This window comes from Pongo pygmaeus, chromosome 7, assembly GCF_028885625.2.
Source record: "Pongo pygmaeus isolate AG05252 chromosome 7, NHGRI_mPonPyg2-v2.0_pri, whole genome shotgun sequence".
Lineage (NCBI taxonomy): Eukaryota > Metazoa > Chordata > Mammalia > Primates > Hominidae > Pongo > Pongo pygmaeus.
Genome location: NC_072380.2, coordinates 153,695,486 through 153,717,500, shown reverse-complemented (window position 1 = coordinate 153,717,500; position 22,015 = coordinate 153,695,486). Strand labels below are relative to the sequence as shown.

General features: G+C 39.9%; 1 protein-coding gene across 19 annotated transcripts in view; it reads left to right on the top strand.

The window, feature by feature from the left end:
- The window catches only part of PTK2 (protein tyrosine kinase 2), a 349,963-nt gene that overhangs the window by 186,210 nt on the left and 141,738 nt on the right, over window positions 1-22,015 (top strand). For all 19 annotated transcript variants that reach the window (XM_063669126.1, XM_063669127.1, XM_063669125.1 and 16 more), the window contains 4 exons: window positions 2,964-3,104; window positions 3,631-3,708; window positions 18,297-18,404; window positions 21,444-21,561. In XM_063669126.1, coding sequence (XP_063525196.1) covers window positions 2,964-3,104; window positions 3,631-3,708; window positions 18,297-18,404; window positions 21,444-21,561 — 445 coding nt within the window. The remainder of the gene's footprint in view (window positions 1-2,963; window positions 3,105-3,630; window positions 3,709-18,296; window positions 18,405-21,443; window positions 21,562-22,015) is intronic.

The window sequence follows — 22,015 nt, the reverse complement described above, 5'->3', positions numbered from 1 at the left end:
TAGGTGATCATAAGCAGAGAATGTTTAGAAAGCCTGAAGTCAACCCAAGAATATGCTTCTCAGACTTTTGTTTATAGAGCATCTGAGGCTGACCAACTCACTCTCCATATGATACATTTTATAGTCAAGCCTTGCTAACCTTGAACCCATTTTATTGCTCTTCAGTTTAAGTTCTGTGAAGCTGTAATTAATCCTTTTCAAAACAGCTATAATTCTCTTACTCCACTCTGTCATACTCACCTGTCAAAACCTCAGCCCTGGTTAAAACCAACTATTGGTCAGCTTACTTGGCTTTGGCCTTCTCTTTTGTCTTCATTTTGTTTGCAGGTGCCATCTAGTCCCGTGTATTTAAATACTTCAGCTGGTGGCTCTGAAATTTCTACCAACAGTGCTGCCCTCTCCTGAGCTCCAAACTTATATCCAAATGTCTCCTTCATGGTTCATGGTGGAAGACTTTAAGATCAAACACATGTACAGGGTTAACATGACTTTATTTTTTTCACCAAGCCTGCCTCTTGTGTTTGCCTGTTGGTTCCATCTAAAACTTTAGTTTTCCTGGATTCTTCACTTTCCAGTTGTCCTGCATATGATCATCCAAATGTCCCAAAAGTGCCCATTTCTCTTCTTCACCACTGCCTTGGGGTCCATGCCACTAGTGTTTTCTTGCTTGGTCTGTTACAGTGACCTGACTGGTCTTTCTGCTTTCACTCCTACACACTCCCCCAACCCTCTGTGTGCAAGAGCAGAGTGAGCTTTTTAAAATAAAAGTCACATGCCTTAGGTAATCCTCCCATGTTCCACTATCTTCGCTCATTGAATTCCTGTCTTCAGGAATCTTGTCCTCTGCCTTACCTCAACCTCTCACTCTGGTCTTATTCATTTCCAGTAATCGAACCCCCTCCCTAATTGTGTGTATCCTTCTCTCTGACCATAGCTCCTGTCTTTCCAGCTCACTTTCTGTAGTATCCCAGATCCAGTAATCCTTGGATCCTACTAGGACCTTCAAGCCACTACAGACAGGCTATTACCTCCATGACCCCACCAAAGTATGCCATGCCCTCCTAGTTTATGGTGTACCTGACTTAGCAGCCACACCTCAACCTGGGCCCCTGGCTGCTCCCCATGTCCCTGACCCACTGAGATTAGCAGGTCACCTAATCCACCTTCCCTGTCGGCTGGGCCAGCCAGGATCTCCCCTTGAACTCCACTGTGCCCTTACTGGCCTGCTTGACAGCTCCACTTGGATTTCTGATATTCTTCTTTCTGACCTTTACCCACCAAACTGCTCCTCTCACAAATTTCTGCCATTCATTTCAGTTTAATGGCAACTCTTAACTATCAGCATATCCTGTTGGTTCTATGTTTAAAATAAATCCATTGGAGTCCAGTTACTCTGAAAAAAAAAAAAAAGAAAAAGAAAGCTAGGATCTATTTGACTACTTCTCACCCTCTTTCTGGTTCTGTACTTGTGCCAACTGTCTCCTCCTGCCTGGATTATTTGGGTTGCCCCAACTTGGTCTCTCCTGCTCCTTTCATACAGTTCACAACACAGTGGCCAGAGTATCCCTGTTAAAACGTAATTCAGGCCGGTTGCGGTGGCTCATGCCTGTAATCCCAGCACTTTCGGAGGCTGAGGCGGGTGGATCACTTGAGGTCAGGAGTTCAAGACCAGCCTGGCCAACATGATGAAACCCTGTCTCTACTAAATATACAAAAATTAGCCAGGTGTGGTGGTGCACACCTGTAATCCCAGCTACTCAGGGAGGCTGGGGCAGGAGAATCGTGTGAGCCTGGGAGGCAGAGGTTGCAGTGAGCCGAGATTGCACCACCGCACTCCAGCCTGGGCGACAGAGTGAGACCCTATATATATATATATATATATATATATATATATATATATATATAAAACCTAAGTCAGATAATGTCACTCCTCTTCTCAAAGTCCTCTGAGGGCTTGGCATCTCATCAGAGTCAAAGCCAACTTGTTACTATGGCCTACATTCTCTTGCTCCTCTTCCTTAGACCTCATCACATTCCCTCTATCCATGGCCTCCTCAGGCTGCTTCACACACCAAGGACTGGGGTTTGCTGCTTGGAAAGCATTTACCTCTGCTATGCAGATTTCCATGTGTTTAAGGAGAAAACTCAAATAAGCAAAAAAGGACTGGAAGACCACCTATCATCTTACTTCATGAAAAAAGCAAAAGCATCGTTGCTTTATCTCCTTCATGGATACATTGCTGTGTGCTCACCAGGACCCACGCGTGTGCTCTTGCGTTTTAAAGGCATCTGTACTCCACGCTGACTGTTTTGTCATCTTTTTTCATGTAACAATGTAATATGGGTTTTAATGCCAGTAGATTAGTTCTCCAAAACAGTCCTTGAGGCTGCATAGAATGTTGGTTGAGAAGATAGATACACCATAGTTTACGTAACCAGGCTCTTTATTACTGTAAACAGTTCTGCAGTGAATCTTTTTGTTCCTGAATCTTTGCATGTATCTCTAATCATTTCTAAAGAATAATGTCCTGGAATTTTATTTTCTGGATCAAGCATTGTGGTTTTTTTAAAGTTTTTGATTTGTGCTTTCCTTCAGAAAGATATACTGTTTTTTCCCTCCTAACAGTGGAATGTGCAAGTACCTTTATACCTTTGGCCTGGTCTTTTCTGAGTCATGTGCACATGTAGTACAAACTTCTGTTTAATAAATGAAACTCTAAATATGAACTTTACAGTTAAAAATGGTTAAGAAGGTAAATTTTGTGTTATATGCATTTTGCCACAATTAAAAGAAATAAAGCTCTGATAAATACATTTATAGTTATTTGACAAGTATACTTTTTGGCAGTAATATGAATGTAGGTGTTAGTAAGTAGTTGGTAGGAAAGAAATCTTACCATTAATGTTGTGGTCTTTACTCATTGCTGATTTTTACAAGATGTTTTGGTAATTTTGTCATGCAGGCCAAAACACTAAGAAAACTGATCCAACAAACGTTTAGACAATTCGCCAACCTTAATAGAGAAGAAAGTATTCTGAAATTCTTTGAGATCCTGTCTCCAGTCTACAGATTTGATAAGGAATGCTTCAAGTGTGCTCTTGGTGTAAGTATGGGAATGTGGGAAATAGTGGGCTAGTTTGATTTTACTTTTTCTTATCTCTTACTGTATATCTAAATTTCTGATGAAAAAAATGCTAACTTGTCCCATTTTTTTCAATAAAATGATATTTTGTCATTTTACCGGGTGAAAAATAGAAAAAGAAAATAATTAATGTGAGAATAAAATCAGCTTTTTAAAAACAGCATGCCTATTTTCATAATTAGGTTTTTAAAATTTTATCCCTCTGATTTGTTAATTGTTCTCTAAGGGCTAGTTTACCTATTTAGATAATCATCCCAGAGAAACCCTTGACGTCAGGCATGCTGGAATAAGCACAGTGCACTTTGTGCAGGCGTAACAGATCCTGGGTCAATGAAGTTATAAATATTTTATCTTATTTGGTTAGATAGATTAATAGCAAACCAAACCAGCCCCTGCTTTGGTCCTTTAACATATCCACGGCTCTTTATCTAAAGTATTTCTTTTTTCCTTCTGCCACCTCTGTTCTCACTTGTTTCACCTTCAAAAGTCAAGCTGGATTATTTCAGTGGAACTGGCAATCGGCCCAGAAGAAGGGATCAGTTACCTAACGGACAAGGGCTGCAATGTAAGTCTGCTCTGACCTTTCGGGAACTTGGCTTTAGACAAAGAAGAATCAAATTAAGGAAATGGGGCATTCTTTTGGAAAAGATCATTTTACAATTAAATTTTCCTACTGCACTGCATTTATTGTTCAATGGAGTGGGGGACAAGTAAGAGAAAGTCTAGGTGCTGTTGAAATACCTCGGAATTACTTAGTTTTGGAAGGAAAGGAATCATACAAACCTTACATGTGTTAGTGAGACCTGAATGGGGTTGTTACTGTTTATCTGGAGAAGTTTTAAATACTAATTTTTAAAATTAAGTTCTGAATGATTTGGGTGTATTTGTACTGGCATCTTATCCTTTGAAACAGCCTCTTCAGGTTATTTCCAGGAAAAAAAAATTATACATTCACAATTCTCTTGGAAGCCTTATTAGCCTTATTTACCTTGAAGAAAAAATGTCCATCAGATGGAAACTCACACTTCTACCCCAGACCTCACTTCTTTTGCTACCTTCCTAGCAGAAGTGCTGACCATTTCCTGTGTGATCCTCATTCTTCCAACAAGTATTATTGAGAACCTGCTTGGTGCCAGGCAGTCTAGAGGTTTGAGATAGAATAAGGAACAAAACAGAGAGAAGTCCTTTGTCTTTATGTAGCTTATAGTCGAGTGCACAAAATAAATATGGAATACATCTGTGTCATACAACAATAAGTACCGAGATGAAAAGTAGAACAGTGTAAGGGTGGGTGTACTGAGAAGGGCATGCTCCCATTTAGATGAGTGTTCAGGGAACGTGATTCTAGGGGCTTCTTCTCAGGCCTTGCACTAGTAACATTTCTTTTCCACTTAACATAGTGTAGTGATTTGAACTTTTTACTTAATTTATTCATACCTTGACCTGTACATATAATTTTCTATACATATATAAATGTGCCAAACCGTGTCTGACCTGCTTTTTTCCAAGTGTACTCTGGTTTCCATTCCCACTCTGCTCAGCTCCTGCCTCTACCATTCTTTTCTCTTCAGCCTTCTCTGTAACCCCCCCACCCCCTGCCCATACTTAACATGTAAGTGACTTAGTAATCTTCTGTGTTTTTCCCCATATTAATGTTTTGTTATTCAGAAAAGGGGTCATCATCAGGTACACTGTCCTACTTGGTTATTTCACTCTGTGAACCTGGTAGAAATTTTTTCAAGCCCTGCCTTTCTTTGCCCCTTCCTCCCTGGGGGCCAGATGGGATTCTGTGAAGGGCAATTACTTTGCTTTTAGATTTCTGCCCCAAGACAATGATATAATAAATACTCCTTTATATATAATCTATGTACTACTGCTTTTTCTCCTTGTGGAAGAGATTTCCAAGGATGGAACTGCAGGGTTCGTTTCAAGTAGTTGTAATTTTAAAAGAAGCTGTTGGATTGCTTTTCAGAAAAGCTAGGAAACTTCATATTGTCACTGGCAGTGTGTGAGAGTACTATTTTTGCACTCATTGGATGGGAGTTTTAATAGCTCTTTTAATTTTTCCATTTTAATAGCTATAAAGTTATTCTTGTAACTTTTTTGCTCACTTAGATGTAAAGCAAGGACCTAGTGACTTTAAACATATTTTCATGTCTTGGCTATTTCTCTTCTCACCTCTGTGAATTAACTGCTCATATCATATACTTTGCCTGTTTTACCAACACAATTGTCCTTTTAAATTAATAAGTCCCTTTACACATCAAGGAAATCACTGTGTTTTCCTGTTACCTTTTTTATGATTTTTTCCCCCAAATCTCTTGTTGGCTGTTGACTTTAAACAGACCGGCCTCCCTTGTCCCACATCCTAAGGATGACCACTGTCCTGACTTCTGCCATCACTGATTAAATCTCATTAAATGCTGCTGTGTCAGCTGGATATTCACAGAGGAAAACAATAAATTTTTGTGAAATTTTGTGATAGTGGGTTTTTTTTTGATGTTATGTTTCAGGACTTCTTTTATACCCTTCAATAAGATCTCAATCTTTTTCATGTAGGTCTTCCATATTAAACCAATTCATAAGTATTTTATAGTTTTGGACCTTATTTTGAATGACTTTTTGGGGTTTTTCTTGCCACTTACAATTTAAAATTTATATTGTGAGCATAGAAGAATATTCTCGATCATTGTATAACATATAGTGTGCAAACTTATTATTAAATAGGTTTTTTAGTAGAATTTTGGATTTTATAAGTATATAATAATTAATCAGCAAAAGAATAATTTTACTTTTCCCCTTATACAATTTTTTCTTTTAGTCACAAGAAGCTCAAAGATCATGTTTAATAACAGGGCAGTAGACAATATTCCTATTTTGTTTTAGATCTTAATTTATCAATTAAAAGTGTGTCATTATTTGGGATTGTTTTTGTTGTTGAGTTTTAATAACATGTCTTTAATATTTTTATCTTTTGCTTAGAGTTTTATGAGTAGCTCATAAATTTAATCAAAGACCCTTTTAGCATCTATTGATATGATCTTTTTTTCTCCTTTATTATTATAGTAGATTATATTAATAGTTATGGTAATATTGAGCCGATTAATAATATACAATATTCTTTTAAAATATTGAGTTATATTTGTAGAATTTTTGCAACTATTTGTAAGTGAGATTAATCTAGACTTTTCTTCTTTATGTTAACTTTATTAGACATGGTGTTAAAGTTATATTAATTTCATTAGGTGAATTGGAATCTTTCAGTGATTTTTTTTTTTTTAAACTTTTTAAGCTCAGGGGTACATGTGCAGATTTGTTTTATAGGTAACCTCGTGTCACACAGTTTATTGTACAGATTATTTTGTCACCCAGGTATTAATCCTAGTACTGATTAGTTATTTTTCCCAATCCCCTCCCCGCTTTTACCCTCCACCCTCTGGTAGGCCCCAGTGTCTGTTGTTGCCCTCTGTGTGTCCTTGTGTTCTCATCTTTTAGCTTCCCTTATAAGTGGGAGCTAAAAGATGCAGTATTTAGTTTTCTATTCCTGTGTTATTTTGCTAAAGATAATGGCCTTCAGCTCCATCCATGTTCCTGCAAAGAACATGATCTCATTCTTTTTTTTTTTTTGGTTGCATAATATTCCATGGTGTGCATGTACCACATTTTCTTTATCCAGTCTACCATCGATGGGCATTTAGGTTGATTCCATGTCTTGGCTATTGTGAATAGTGCTGCATTAGACGTACTTGTATATGTGTCTTTATAAAAGAACAATTTGGCCGGGCACGGTGGCTCATGCCTGTAATCCCAGCACTTTGGGAGGCCGAGGCGGGCGGATCACGAGGTCAGGAGATGGAGACCATCCTGGCTAACACGATGAAACCCTGTCCCTACTAAAAATACAAAAAATTAGCTGGGCGTGGTGGCATGCGCCTGTAGTCCCAGGTACTCAGGAGGCTGAGGCAGGAGAATGGCATGAACCCGGGAGGCGGAGCTTGCAGTGAGCCGAGATCGCATCATTGCACTCCAGCCTGGGCAACAGAGTGAGACTCCGTCTCAAAAAAATAAAAAGAACAATTTATATTCCTTTGGGTACATACCCAGTAATGGGATTGCTGGGTTGAATGGTAGTTCTGTTTTTAGGTGTTGAGGAATTGCCACACTGTCTTATTATTTTATGTATTATTGTGAGGTACATTCCTTCAATGCCTAGTTCATTGAGGTGTTTTAACATGAAGAGATGTTGAATTTTATTGAAAGCCTTTTCTGCATCTGTCAAGATGATCCTGTGGTTTTTGTTTTTAGTTCTGTTTATGTGGTGAATCACATTTATTGATTTGCATATGTTGACCCAGCCTCGCATCCCAGGAATAAAGCCTACTTGATCATGGTGGATTAGCTTTTTGATGTGCCACTGCTGGGTTTGGTTTGCTAATATTTTGTTGAAGATTTTTGCATCTATGTTCATCAATAATATTGGCCTGACATTTTCTATTTTTGTTGTGTCTCTGCCAGGTTTTGGTATCAGAATAATTCTGGCCTCATAGAATGAGTTAGAGAGGAGTCCCTCCTTTTCAGTTTATTGGAATAGTTTTAGTAAGAATGGTACCAGCTCATCTGTATACGTCTGGTAGAATTCGGCTGTGAATCCATGTGGTGCTGGGCTTTATTGGGTTGGTAGGCTGTTTCTTACGGATTCAATTTCAGAGCTCATTATTGGTCTCTTCACAGCTTCACTTTCTTCCTGGCTCAGTCTTGGGAGGGTTTATATGTCCAGGAATTTATCCATAGCTTCTAGATTTTCTGGTTTATGTGCATAGAGGTCTTCCTAATATTCTCTGATAGTTATTTGTATTTCTGTGGGGTTGGTGGTAACATCCCCCTTTTCATTTCTAGTTGTGTTTACTTAGGTCTTCTCTCTTCTCTTCTTTATTAATCTAGGTAGTGGTCTATTTTATTAATTTAAAAAAAAAAACAACTCTTGGACTCGTTTTGGTTTAGCAATAGGCAGGAATGGTTTTTCCCATCTCACTGTCCTTCATTCATCCTGGTTTTGGTTAGTTCTTTTCTTCTTCTAGTTTTGGGGTTGGTTTGCTCTTGGTTCTCTGGTTCTTTTTTGTGAACTTAAGTTGTTAAACTGAGATCTAACTTTTTGATGTGGGCATTTAGTGCTACAAATTTACCTGTTAACACTGCCTTGCCTGTGTCCCAGAGATTCTGGTACATTGTGTCTTGGTTCTCATTCATTTCAAAGCACTTCTTGATTTCTGCCTTAATTTCATTATTTACACAAAAGTCATTTGGGAGCAGTTTATTCGATTTCCATGTAATTATGTGGTTTTGAGCAAATTTCTTAGTCATGATTTCTAACTTGGCCGTGCTGTGCTCTGAGAGAATGTTTATTATGATTTCAGTTCTTTTGCATTTGCTGAGTACTACAAATTTACCTCTTTACACTGCCTTACCTGTGTCCCAGAGATTCTGGTACATTGTGCCTTGGTTCTCATTCATTTCAAAGCACTTCTTGATTTCTGCCTTGATTTCGTTATTTACCCAAAAGTCATTTGGGAGCAGTTTATTCAATTTCCATATAATTGTGTGGTTTTGGGCAAATTTCTTAGTCATGATTTCTAATTTGGCCGTGCTGTGCTCTGACAGAATGGTTATTATGATTTCAGTTCTTTTGCATTTGCTAAACGGTGTTTTGTGTTATATGCCATATGGTGATGAGATGAACGTGTATTTTGTTGCTTTGGGGTGGAGAGTTCTGTAGATGTCTATCAGGTCCATTTGATCCAATGTTGAAAACAAATCATGAATATGTTTGTTAATTTCCTGTCTCAGTGATCTACGTAATATTGTCAGTGTGGTGTTAAAGTCTCCCACTATTATTGCGTAGGAGTCTAAGTCTCTTTGAAGGTCTCTAAGAATTTGGCTTATTAATATGAGTGCTGCTGTTTGGTTTTTTATATATTTAGGATAGTTAGGTCTTCTCGTTGAATTGAACCCTTTACCATTATGTAATGCTCTTCTTTGTCTTTTTTAACTGTGTTGTTTTAAAGTCTGTTTTGTCTGAAATTAAGATTGTAACCCGTGTTTTTTTCTGTTTTCCATTTGAATGATAGATTTTTCTCCATTCCTTTATTTTGAGCCTATGTGTGTCATTGCATGTGAGATAGGTATTTTGAAGACAGCATACCAATGAATCTTGGTTCTTTATCCAGCTCTGTGTCTTTTAATGGGGGCATTTAGCCCATTAACATTCAAGGTTAGTATTGATATGTGTGGATTTGATCCTGCCATCATGGTGTTAGCTTGTTATTAGGCAAACTTGTTTGTGTGGTTGCTTTATAGTGTCACTGGTCTGTGTTTTTGTAATGGTTGGTAACGGTCTTTCCTTTCCATATTTAGTGCTCCTTTCAGGAGCTCTTGTAAGGCAGGTCTCATGGCAACAAATTTCTTCAGCATTTGCTTGTCTGAAAAGGATTTTATATCTCCTTTCTTTATGAAGCTTAGTTTGGCTGGAATTATAAAATTTCAGGTTGGAATTTCTTCCAGAATGTTGAATGTTGGCCCCCAATCTCTTCTGGCTTGTAGAGTTTCTACTGAGAGGTCTGCTGTTTATCTGATGGGCCTTCCTTTGCAGGTGACCTGGCCCTTCTAGTTTCCTTTAACATTTTTTCTTTCATTTCCACCTTGAAGAATTTCATGATGATGTGTCTTGGGAATGATCTTCTCATGGAGTATCTTTCTCTGCCTTTCCTGAATTTGAATGTTGACCTCTCTAGCTAGGTTGGGGAAGTTTTCATGGATCATATCCTGATATATGTTTTCCAAGTTGCTTACCCTGTCCCCAGCTCTTTCAGGGACACCAGTGAGACATAGATTTGGTCTCTTTACGTAATCCCGTATTTCACAGAGGCTTTCTTCATTCCTTTTCATACTTTTTTCTCTATTCTTTTCTGACTCCTAATTCAGAAAGACAGCTTTCAAGCTCTGAAATTCTTTCCTCAACTTGGTCTATTATGCTATTAATACTTATGGTTGCATTATGAAATCTTTGTAGTGTGCTTTTCAGCACCATCAGGTTGATTATGTTCTTTTCTATTCTGGCTATTTTTTCTCTCAGCTCCTGTATTGTTTTATTGTGATTCTTAGCTTCCTTGGATTGGGTTTCAATGTACTCCTACATCTCAATGATCTTCATTCCTATCCATATTCTGAATTCTATTTCTGTCATTTCAGCCATCTCAGCCCAGTTCAGAACCCTTGCTGGAGAGGTGGTGTGGTCATTTAGAGGAAAGAAGGCACTCTGGCTTTTTGAGTTGTTAAGATTTCTTGCAGTGTTTCTTTCCATCTTTTGGGCCGACGTTTCTTCAACCTTTGAAGTTGCTGACCTTTGTATTTTGCTTGTTTGTTTGTTTATCCTATTTGATGACCTTGAGGGTTTGATTGTGGTAAGGTGGACTCAACTGACTGGCTTCATTTCTGGAATATTTTAGGGGGCCAGTGCCCAGCCCCCAACTCTGGGACTGTGTACTCTAATTCTGGGAGACTGGTATTGGGCTCCAACTTTGTTCTCTGGCTCCTGGAGGTTAGGAATCCACTGCACTTGTAGGGTGTTGGGGGTAGGGGTGCTCCCAGACCACTAGTCACTACACTCCAATGGGTGGTGTCAGCCGAAGCATTTCACAGTGTGGTGGCATAGGATCCGTCCTTGTTTCCATGTGCCAGCAGCAGTAGCAGCACACTGGGGTGCACGCTCATCAGCCCAGCAGGTTGCTAGTGGGTACTGGGGTGCCTGTCTCCATTTGAGCATTCACTGCAGTGGCAGTAGCAGCATGGTTTGGGTGGGAGGTGCCTGTTGGCAACTGTGCAGCATTGGTGCTGGTGGTGGTGGTAGCACAGGGTTGGGTTGCTGGCAGGCCCAGGTCTGTGTGTGCACTCTGTGCTCTGTAAGCATAGGTGTTTGCTCTGGGTAGGGGAGAATCTGCTGTTCTCTGTGCCTGCTTTCACTCTTGGGGTAGTGTTGATATAAGCATGGGGTGCTGGCAGTGGGGACAGGGCTGATTGGCTCTGTGCCTGCCAAGGCTCCAACTGAGGTGGCTGTCAGGCATGGGTGAGTTTTGGGGTTGCATGCACACGTGCACTGGTGAGGCACGGAAGGCAATACCTGCCTTCGTACACAGGTGCCAGCAAAACTCTGTTGGGGATTGCTGTGGGCTAGAGGAACCTGCAGTGTGAGGAAGGAGCAGGTGGGCTGGTGTGTGGCAATGGGGGCTGCCCTGTGGGAGCTCTCTGCTGGTCAGAAGCGGTCAGCCACTGCAGGAGCTATGATGTGGGCCCCAGGGCACCCAAGGCTACCCTGCAAGCAGGCACGTTCAGGCTGGGACCCCAGGAGAAGCCAGAAGCCCAAGGGGTGCTCAGGTCGCACTAACCTCCTTCTGATAGGTAAGCCCACCCTGCAGAGTTCAGGTCCAACAGTTCCCCTAGGGCCAAAGTCTCTTATGGGAGCAAGTCAGGGCTTCCCTGGCCATGTTTCACTACAGACACTCCTGCACCAAACCCTCTGGGCTCCACCTCAGCTGGCTGCAATCCCTACCACTTCTCTAAGCAGCTCTCCTTGCCACCTCAAGTGTCCATAGTAGTTGAGGGGCCCCCTGCTGGGATTTAAGAGGCCTGTAGTGAGAGCAGGTTGCCCCTTGCCAGTTCCACTCACCCATTCCCCCAGGGTAATTGTGGGCCAGGAATGAGTCTTGGTGTGCGGTAGCCTCTTGCAGGGTTCCCAGCTTCTTCCCCCTTCAGCCCAGCTTCTGTGTCTTTCCTTCATCCATTCTCGGTGCCTTCCCTCTCTCTGGTGATTTTTAATGGCCTGAAATATTTTAATTCAAATCGGAATTGCATGTTTTTTAAAGACTAGGTAGAACTGATCTACGTAACAACATGATGCCTTTTTAAACAGTAGGTGTTTTATCTTTTTAATCACTTCAATAGTAATAGATCTTTTTTGAGACAGGGTCTCACCCTGTCACCCAGGCTGGAATTCAGTGGCACGATCATGGCTTACTGCAACCTCTGCCATCTGGGCTCAAGCAGTTCTCCTGCCTCAGTCTCGCAAGTAGCTGGGACTACAGGTACACACCATTACATTCAGCTAATTTTTGTATTTTTTTGTAGAGGGGGTTTTGCCATGTTGCCCAAGCTGGTCTCAAACTCCTGGGTTCAAGTAATCTGCCCACCCCAGCCTCCCAAAGTGCTGAGATTACAGGCGTGAACCACTGTGCCTGGCCTAATAGTAATCAATCTATCCAGATTTTCCACTTATGTCAGCTTTGGTAATTTAGCATATTATCCATTTCTCTACATTTCATCTTGCTGCCATAGAGTTGCCTCTCATAGATCTGTTAAAATCTTTCCAGTAACTTTGCCTCTATATTCCTGTTTCATGCCTAACCTCTTTTGATTTGGCTCTTTTTCAGACTTGTAAAGGTCTATCTATTCTAATTGTTTTTTGAAGGGCAAGTTTAGTGATGTATTGCAGCAGTACTATTCATTTTCATTGATTTCAGTATTTTTCTTCATTCTGTTTTTGTAGTATCTTCATTATTTTTGTCTTTTTTATTGTGTTCTTCCCTTTTAAGTGCATCTTTAAAATGTATTCTTGTTTACTTTGGAGGCCATTTTCTTCTTGCATAACTTTTAATATGTCTTACCTTTCTAGGTATGTGGTATTCTTCTTTTCATTGTATTTCTGTATACTCATTTGAAATCTTATCTTTGGCCAGGCACCGTGGCTCACGCCTGTAATCCCAGCACTTTGGGAGGCTGAGGCAGGCGGATCACCTGAGGTCAGAAGTTTGAGACTAGCATGGCCAACATGGCGAAACCCCGTCTCTACTAAATATACAAAAATTAGCCAGGTGTGGTGGCGCCTATAGTCCCAGCTACTTCAGGACACTGAGGCAGGAGAATCGCTTGAACCCGGGAGGTGGAGATTGCAGTGAGCTGAGATCACACCACTGCACTCCAGTCTGGACGACAGAGTGAGACTCCATCTCAAAAAAAAAAAAACAAGGACAAAAATTTTATTTTTATTTCTCTTTTGCATTATAGCATTATTTAGAAGAATATTACTTAAGTTTCAAGTAGCCCTGGGGTTTTATCTCATTTTTATTTCTATGAGCATATTATGAGCCAAAAATTTCATATTGGCTTTTGAGCAGGTAATATGATTTTTAAATGTTAACTGTTTCACAGTTTTAATATCTTCTTTATGGCCAAGCGTATGATTTTTATAAATGTTCCTTGAAAATAAATATATGTTTTCCATTTGAGTTTATAAGGACTTCTGTGCCTATGAAATAAGAGGTATTAGTTATATAAAGTAGAAGAAAGCAAGATTGGAGCAATCAGGATAGAGCCCCCAGAAGATTCCCTGCACTGCACTTCTCACATTTCTGCCTGCCACACTCCTCCTCCTCCTCATTTGTTCTGCCTCCCATGGGTGAACTTCATGTTCCTGAATGAGACCAACCCTCTGCTACGTAATGGCTTCTATCCCATCTTACCTGTTCATGGTAATTCTTCAGTTCTGCCCACTCTTTCCTGTAGCAGCAGACATTTCTAATATACTGGATCGTTCCTGTCAGCATAGAAAAATGTATAGTTTCTCCCATCCTAAAATCCCCTCTTTTAGCCCTGTGTCCCTCTCTCTCCCTCGTACGTCGTTTTCCTGTCGTTTATTGCAAAACTTCTTGACAGATTATCTAACTGCATTGTCTTTAATTCTTCCCACTCCCTCTTCAACCTGCTTCAAACCAGGCCTTTCCTGCCTACTACCATTACACTACCACCGTCCACCCCCAGTGCCTTGCCAAGGATAATAGTGATCCTCCTGTAGATAAGCCCACTAGGTAATTCTGAGTCCTCGTCTGCTTTACTTGACTTCTCCAGTGCTGTCCAGCAGCAATACGATGCAAGCCTCATAGGTAATTTAAAATTTTCTAGTAACCACATTTAAAAAGGTAAAAAGATCGGTGAAATTAATTTTAATATATTTTATTTGATCCAGTATATCCAATGTATCATCATTTCAAGATATAATCAGTGTAAGAATTCTTGAGACTTTATCTTATTTTTATCATTCCAAGTTTTTGAAATCTGGCATGCATTGTACCCTACCAGCATATCTCAGCCTAGAGGAGCCACATACCACTGGGTGCTCCATAGCTGTGTGTGGCTTCCTGCCACCAATTGAACAGCACATCTCAGATTCTCCTCCTCAAGTGCTCTTTCCCTCTCTTTTTGCCCTTGTAATGACCACTTACATGCCTATATTGAGTGTTACCTTAGTCAGCTTGCTTATATATTGTGTGCAGCTGCCTTGTGCTAGGTGGTAGGCTAGATTCTGGTGGTACAGTACTGTATCTGAATGTAATATACCTAGTCTTAAGTTTGTGTTGCTCAAGTCTTGTTCTCCTTTTCGCAGTGAAACTTTTTCTGAGGCTTTATTTCCTCCCTCCTCTCCTTTCCAATAAATTAGATATTTTTATACAGCACCGTGTATTGCTTTTTTATAGTCCTTATCACAGTTGTAATGGTTTACTTGTGTAATGTTTGTTTAATGTCTGGATTCATGTTATCCTTGTTTGCTGCTGTGTATCTGATACTTGGAACACAGTCTAGCACCTAATAACTTCTCATACTTCATTCACTTACATGCCAGGCATGGCCCTGCTTCCTTGTAATCTGGTGGTGGACAAGGTGGACATGATACTCCCATCCTCATGGGGCTTTCCTTCTAGTTATAGAATAGAATATAAGAAAGAAAATAAGCAATATAAATAATGTGATTGTGCTAAAGGGCTATAGTAGGGTGGCGTGAGAGAGTATCTGAGTGTTTGATTTAGAGTAGGTGGGCAGTGCCAGCCCCTCTTAACCCTGTTCTCTTTATAACAGATGTTTTAAATTATCTTTTGCTATCCTGAAATTAAAATTATAGAGCATGTTATTCCCCTACTCAAATAATTTTTTAAAATCTCTATCAATATCTTAAAGTACAGCACAATACATTGGAAGGCACTATAGTCAGATGCACCTACTTAATAATGACTTTTAATTTGAGGGAGAACAATCAGAAGTCACTCCATACAAGTGGTATAGGAAAGTGATAGGGAAAAGTTATGTGACTGACCTTGGGGAATAATGCCAGAGTGAGGCAGAAAAACAATTTTAAAAAATATAATTTCCGTAACCTAGATGTCTTACTGTGCCTTAGAATTTTTTTTTAATTATGAGATAGCAATAACAAGGACTAATTGAGATAGTATTCATCATTTCATGTGTCACCACCAACATAATGATGTTCAGCTCTCAGTCTGTTGGAAGGAGCCTCCAACATCCTCTGTTACATATGTGCATGCAGTAGCTACAGATGCAAACTGATACAGGTGCATTTTGTCACTGACCAAAATAACTATAGCGAGTCTTGCCCTTGGTGGTGTCATTCTCCAAAACGGTGAGGAACTCATAATGAAACTTCAAAAACAGCATAGTATAGGATTCCCTTGCATTACGCATAAGTCGCATTCCTGGAAAATTCAATGCAGAGCATACTTTGTGGTTTTAAACAGACTTTGTTTCTAGAGTCAGATTTTTCACTGACATAAATACACACCAGTACATTTGAAAGCCATCGAGGATGCAGGACAATTTTTTATTGTGCAGGAATTACCCATGCTTCATGTGACATCTAGCAGCCTTGGTTATAAAAACAACCCACCGCCTGAAATGGTTCTACCCCAACGAAACTAGAGCCCATGTCATCAAGACAAGATCATGACAGTAAATTAGGTCAGAGAGGCAGGCAGGGGTCAAATCATGTAGACAGTTTGCTCATAGAAATCATGCTATGTAAATCATGCAAGTTATGATGCTTTGTATTGTACCTTTTTAAGCAGAGGAGTGATATGATCTGGCTTTCAGGTAGGGACATTATATTGTAGCATGGATGAAGGGAAACTAGTTAGGAAAAATGGCAGGACTCTAAGCAGAATATCATATGGTGTCCTGGACTATAGTGACAACTGTGAAGATGGGAAGTAAACACATGAATTCTGGATGTTTGGAGCTGAAGTTGCCAGGACTTGTGGAGAGGTTGGATAATGGGGAAAGGGAGAAGAATCAATGAGAATGCCTTTTTTTTTTTGGCTCAGGAATCTTGTTGAATATGATCCTTTTTTTTTCTTTTTTTTTTTGAGACAGAGTTTTGCTCTGTCCAGAGTGTAATGGCATGATCTCAGCTCACTGCAACCTCTGACTCCCTGGTTCAAGTGGTTCTCCTGCCTCAGCCTCCTGAGTAGCTGCGATTACAGGCACATGCCACCATGCCCAGCTAATTTTTGTATTTTTAGTAGTGACGGGGTTTCACCATGTTGGCCAGGATGGTCTCAATTTCCTGACCTCGTGATCCACCCGCCTCAGCCTACCAAAGTGCTGGGATTACAGGCGTGAGCCACCGCGCCTGGCCAAATATGATGCTTTTTATTGAAGTCAGGAAGCCTGGAGGAAGAACATGTTTTGAGAGAGTACCCTTTTAACTATGTTGTTAGTAATCTCTTGCAAACATCCATGTGGTAATATGATATAGGGAGTTGGATGCATGAGTCTGAGTTCCAGGGAGATGTCAGGGCTGGAGATGGTACTTAACGCCCCAGGACTGTATGGTATTCGTTTTGCCATGGCACAACTAGGGGGAATAACAGGGCCCACCCAGCACAGAGCCCTGCAGCCCTTTCATATTTATAGATTGAGTAGAGAACTGGGAAAGAGAGACCAGTGAGGTGGAAGAAACCCCAAAAGGGCAGGATGTCCCAGAGGATAAGTGGGAAGAATATGCAGAGGGGCTGTGGGACATGCGATGAGAAGCCTAGGACCAGAGAATAGAGGGCTGCCTGTGGCCTCCTGGGGAAAGGCAGGAGTCCCGCAAAACACACGTCCCTACAAACAGCACAGGAAGATGCTTTGCTGGGAAGGGCAGCCCAGTGTGAATCTCTTCCTGAACAATTCCAACTCAGTTCTGGTGGCATCATCTGTTCTCCATGGAATGGGAAGGGGCATTAGCTGACAGAGTGGCCTTAACCAAGCAAATTGTTTTGGAGAAATGTATGGGAATCTTCACATGCAAAATGATCATCCTCATGAGATGCTAGAAGGATGGAAGATACATGTATCTTTTATATGTATTTTTTTGAGGAAGGGTCTCACTGAGTTGCCCAAGCTAGAGTGCAGTGGCGCAGACTCAGCCTCCTGAGTAGCTGGGTCTACAGGCACAGACCACCATGCCTGGTTATTTATTTATTTATTTATTTTTTTTTTTGGTAGAGAAAGGGTCTCACTGTGTTGCCCAGGCTGTTTAAACTCCTGGCCTCAAGGGATCATCCCACCTCAGCCCCTCAAAGTGCTGGGATTATGGATGTGAGCCATTGCTCCCAACTCTATTTTTCTTTTCTTTTTAAGAAGGAGAGTGTTTATTAATTTGTGCAGCAGTAATAGAAGGAAAAGAAAAAAAAGAAGAAGAAGAAGCCAAAGTTTATGCTACTTAGGAAAATGACCATAGACTCTCCTGGCATGTCTTAAGAGGTTATTCTGTATTGGGAAGGGCCCTTTGGATACCTACTGTCTCACTAGCTACAGAACTCCAGTTAGTTTCAGAACTTACTCTAGCCCAGGGTGCGTAGGGAGTAATCCCAGATCCCTCTTTCTTTGGGAATGGGAGTAGAATGTTCTCTTTGACTAAGAATTCTGTAAGATTCCTCCCAGGCTGGCAAACGAGTCAGGCCAAAGGTTGCTTCAACTTCCCTCCCTCCTTTATCTTCTGTTCTCTCTCGGTGGTAACTGTACTCTCACTCATCCAACTCATGTATGGGTCTCCTCAGCACATCACAGAGAGCAGACCCGGACCTGACCTTGAAGTGCAGGAGACAGTCTCATGGCTGCTCCCCTGGGGCAGTATGGAGAATCTGTTTTTTTCCCCAGACCTCCAGTCTTAGGGAGGATGTCTTCAGGACAACGAGGATTTCACAGAACATTTACAGACTCTGTGAAATGAGTTTTTTATCCATAGTCTAAAGATTTTACCTTTCCTTTTTATAGCCCACACATCTTGCTGACTTCACTCAAGTGCAAACCATTCAGTATTCAAACAGTGAAGACAAGGACAGAAAAGGAATGCTACAACTAAAAATAGCAGGTGCACCCGAGGTAAGGAACTGTTACATTCATCATTAAGGGAAAGTGGTTAAATAGGGATGTTTTAGAACTGTTGACTTTTTTATGAAAAGAATGAAGTTTTTATGGATCATCAGAATCACAACTTTCTTATATATAGAAAGGGTTACATTACAAACAATAATGATTAAATGTCCCCAAGAATAGGACAGGAGACAGATTTAAAAATCATCCAAGAACGTTATTGTAGAGATAATGATGATTAAAGATTATCATCAGGCCAGGCACGGTGGCCCACACCTGTAATCCCAGCACTTTGGGAGGCCAAGGCAGGCGTATCACTTGAGGCCAGGGTTCACATGGTGAAACCCTGTCTCTATTAAAAATACAAAGATAAGCCAGGCATGGTGGTGCACACCTGTAATCCCAGCTACTTGCGAGGCTGAGGCACAAGAATCTCTTGAACCCAGGAGGCAGAGGTTGCAGTGAGCTGAGATGACACAACTGCACTCCAGCCTGGGTGACAGAGCAAGACAGTGTCAAAAAAAAAAAAAAGATTGTCATCAAGTACCAAGGAAATTAACTTCTTGGAATTATATGTACAGTCATGTTTTGCGTAACAACAGATACGTTCAGAGAAATGCCTAATTCCCTGATTTCTTTGTTGTGCAAACATCACAGACTGTTCTTACACAAACCTAAGATGGTTGTAGCCTACTGTACACCTAGGCTATACAATATAGCCTGTTGCCCCTAAGCTACAAACCTGTATAGCATGCTACTATACTGAATACTTTAAGCAGTTGTAACACAATGGTATTTGTATCTCTAAATATATGTAAACACAGAAAAGGCACAGTAAAAATACAGTATAGAAGATAAAAAATGTTACACCTGTATAGAACCCTTACCATGAGTGGAGCTTGCAGGATTGGAAGCTGCTGTGGGTGAGTCAGTGAGTGAAGGGTGAATGTGAAGATCTATGACATTACTGTGCACTGCTGTAGGCTATAAACACTGTACACACCATATACTTAAATTTATTTTTAAAACCTTTTTCAGTAGTAAACATTAGCTTACTGTAACTTTTATATTTGATAAACTGATTTTTTTCAGCTTTTTTGACTCTCGTAATAACAACTAGTTTTAAATATATTGTACAGCTGTACAAAAGTATTTTCTTTTTTTACATACTTATTCTGTAAGCTTTTTTCTAGTTCTAAAATGATTTTCTGTATTTTTTACTTTTTAAACTTTTTTGTTAAAAAGGAATACACAAACATACACACTAGCCTAGGCCTACACAGGGTCAGGAGTATCCATATCCACATCTTGTCCCACTGGGAGGTCTTCAGGGGCCGTAACACACATGAAGCTGTCATCTATGAGAACAGTGCCACTTTCTGGAATACTTTCTAGAAGCCCTGCCCGAGGCTGTTTTACAATTAACTTTTTTTTTTTTTTAATAAGTAGAAGTACACTCTAATTTAAAAAAAAATAGTAAATACATAAACCAGTAACATAATTATCCAGTATTATGTGCTGTACATAATTGTATGTGCTGTACTTTTATAAGACTGGCAGCACAGTAGATTTTTTTTACACCAGCTTCACCACAAACATGAGCATTACAACTTCAGGATGGCTACGGCATACCCGGCAATAGGAATTCTTAGCTCCATTATATAAATCTTATGGAACCAGCATTGTATATGTGGACCATCATTGACCAAAATGTTGTTATGTGGTGCATTGACTATATATACTGTAAACTGAGTTAATTTCCACATTGTGTTGTCCATGATATTCTCTGGGTAGAAATTATTATGTGATTATAATAATTATTATTATATGATTATAATTATTATTATTATTATATGATTATAATTATTATATGATTATAATATTATTATATGATAATAATAATTATTATATGATTATAATAATTATTATTATATGATTATAATAATTATAACAGCAGCAGTACCTGATACTGGGCACATGCTACCCGTGGTTCTTTACGCAGAAGCAAAGAGAAGCTGTGTCATTGTCACAACCAAGGAAGTAGATACTTTGATATACTTTGGTTAACCCCATTCTGTAGCTGAGGAAACTGAGGCGTAAGAGGTTGGCCACATCAAGTAATTGACAGAGATGGGGTTCATACCCAAACAGTCTGGATCCAAAGCCTATGTTCTTAATCAGCAGGCAACAGTGATTTAAAACAAGTGGCATGAGAAAGAGCCATTTGGCAAATGCTACCTAATGTGGTCCTTTCTGCAAGATGGACAAAATACACCCGTGTATGAAAGGATCTGGACAGTCTGGTGGCACACACGGTTGTGCTGGTGTGTAAAGCATGTTTTTTGAAGCTCATCTGTTTCCATCAGCACACCAGGATTCTTTGGTCTGTTAACGGCCAGTTCTCTGGGTAGCTTTATTTGCAGCACTCCTCACTTAGGCTGATGCCTCATCACTCTTCTGCCCTGTGATTCTGTGAGTTTAGTGACATCTGAGGGCTCTAGGAACTCTTGTTGATTCTGGAGATTAAGCAGATATTACCAAACAATATCAAATTTTATATTGGAAAGAGAATGATTTCTAAGCCCTTGGGCAGAACATGCTATAGGTGCTAAAAATAATGAAATTTTATTAATTTTCTTTTACATTAGAAATTATGACGGATGGTTGATAAAAAATTTACTCCACATTAGTTTCTGATAGAAGTCATACTTTAACTTACTGATTGTCTGAATTCTTCCCTTAACTGGAGTATGCCAGAGGGGCCAGACACTCTGAAGGAAAATGCTTTTTTCATCTCTTTTTATTCTAGAAAGTGAGCCCCAGTTTAAGTGATTTTTCTGTTTTCATCTGGGTTTGCGTTTGTCACATAGTCTAGGAATAATGTCCTTAAATATCAGATTTCCTTTCTCAAATCTTATGACAAATCTTGTTTCAGTCCCACTCTTCTCTGTTTTCAAGTGTATAGAGATGTCTGATGTCATAGCACAGCTGTCCTTTGCTTACTGGGAAGAACAATAAAGTCTGTTTTCTTGATCTTTTCTCCTTTAGCCTCTGACAGTGACGGCACCATCCCTAACCATTGCGGAGAATATGGCTGACCTGATAGATGGGTACTGCCGGCTGGTGAATGGAGCCTCACAGTCATTTATCATCAGACCCCAGAAAGGTGAGGTGCTGTTTCTGAGCATTCCCAATTGCATTTCTACGAAATATTTAGCTGTGCTTGCCCCTAACAGCCTGTTATCCTCTTTTAGGTAACTGTAAAAATGAAGACCAAATGAATAATTCAGCTCAGTATAATCTGAGTACTTATTTTTCTAGGGATGGTGATCCATTTCACACCTTCCACAAGCCAAGAGCTGGGTTTGAATAGAGCCTAAAAAAAACATTGTCTGTGTTTTGAGCTACCTACTTAGAGGATTTTCTAAATTACCATTACTATTTTTAAATACATTAGTATTTTTAAACTTTTGGGTTTTAATAAAATTCTGGGTTTAAAAAAAGGAATCCGTTGTAACTCACTATAAATAAAGTATCCTTTCTACTTTTTCTTATGTATCTCAAAAGCTTAGAGCATTCGAAGAAGAAAATACAGTCTAAGTCATGATGTTAAAAAATGA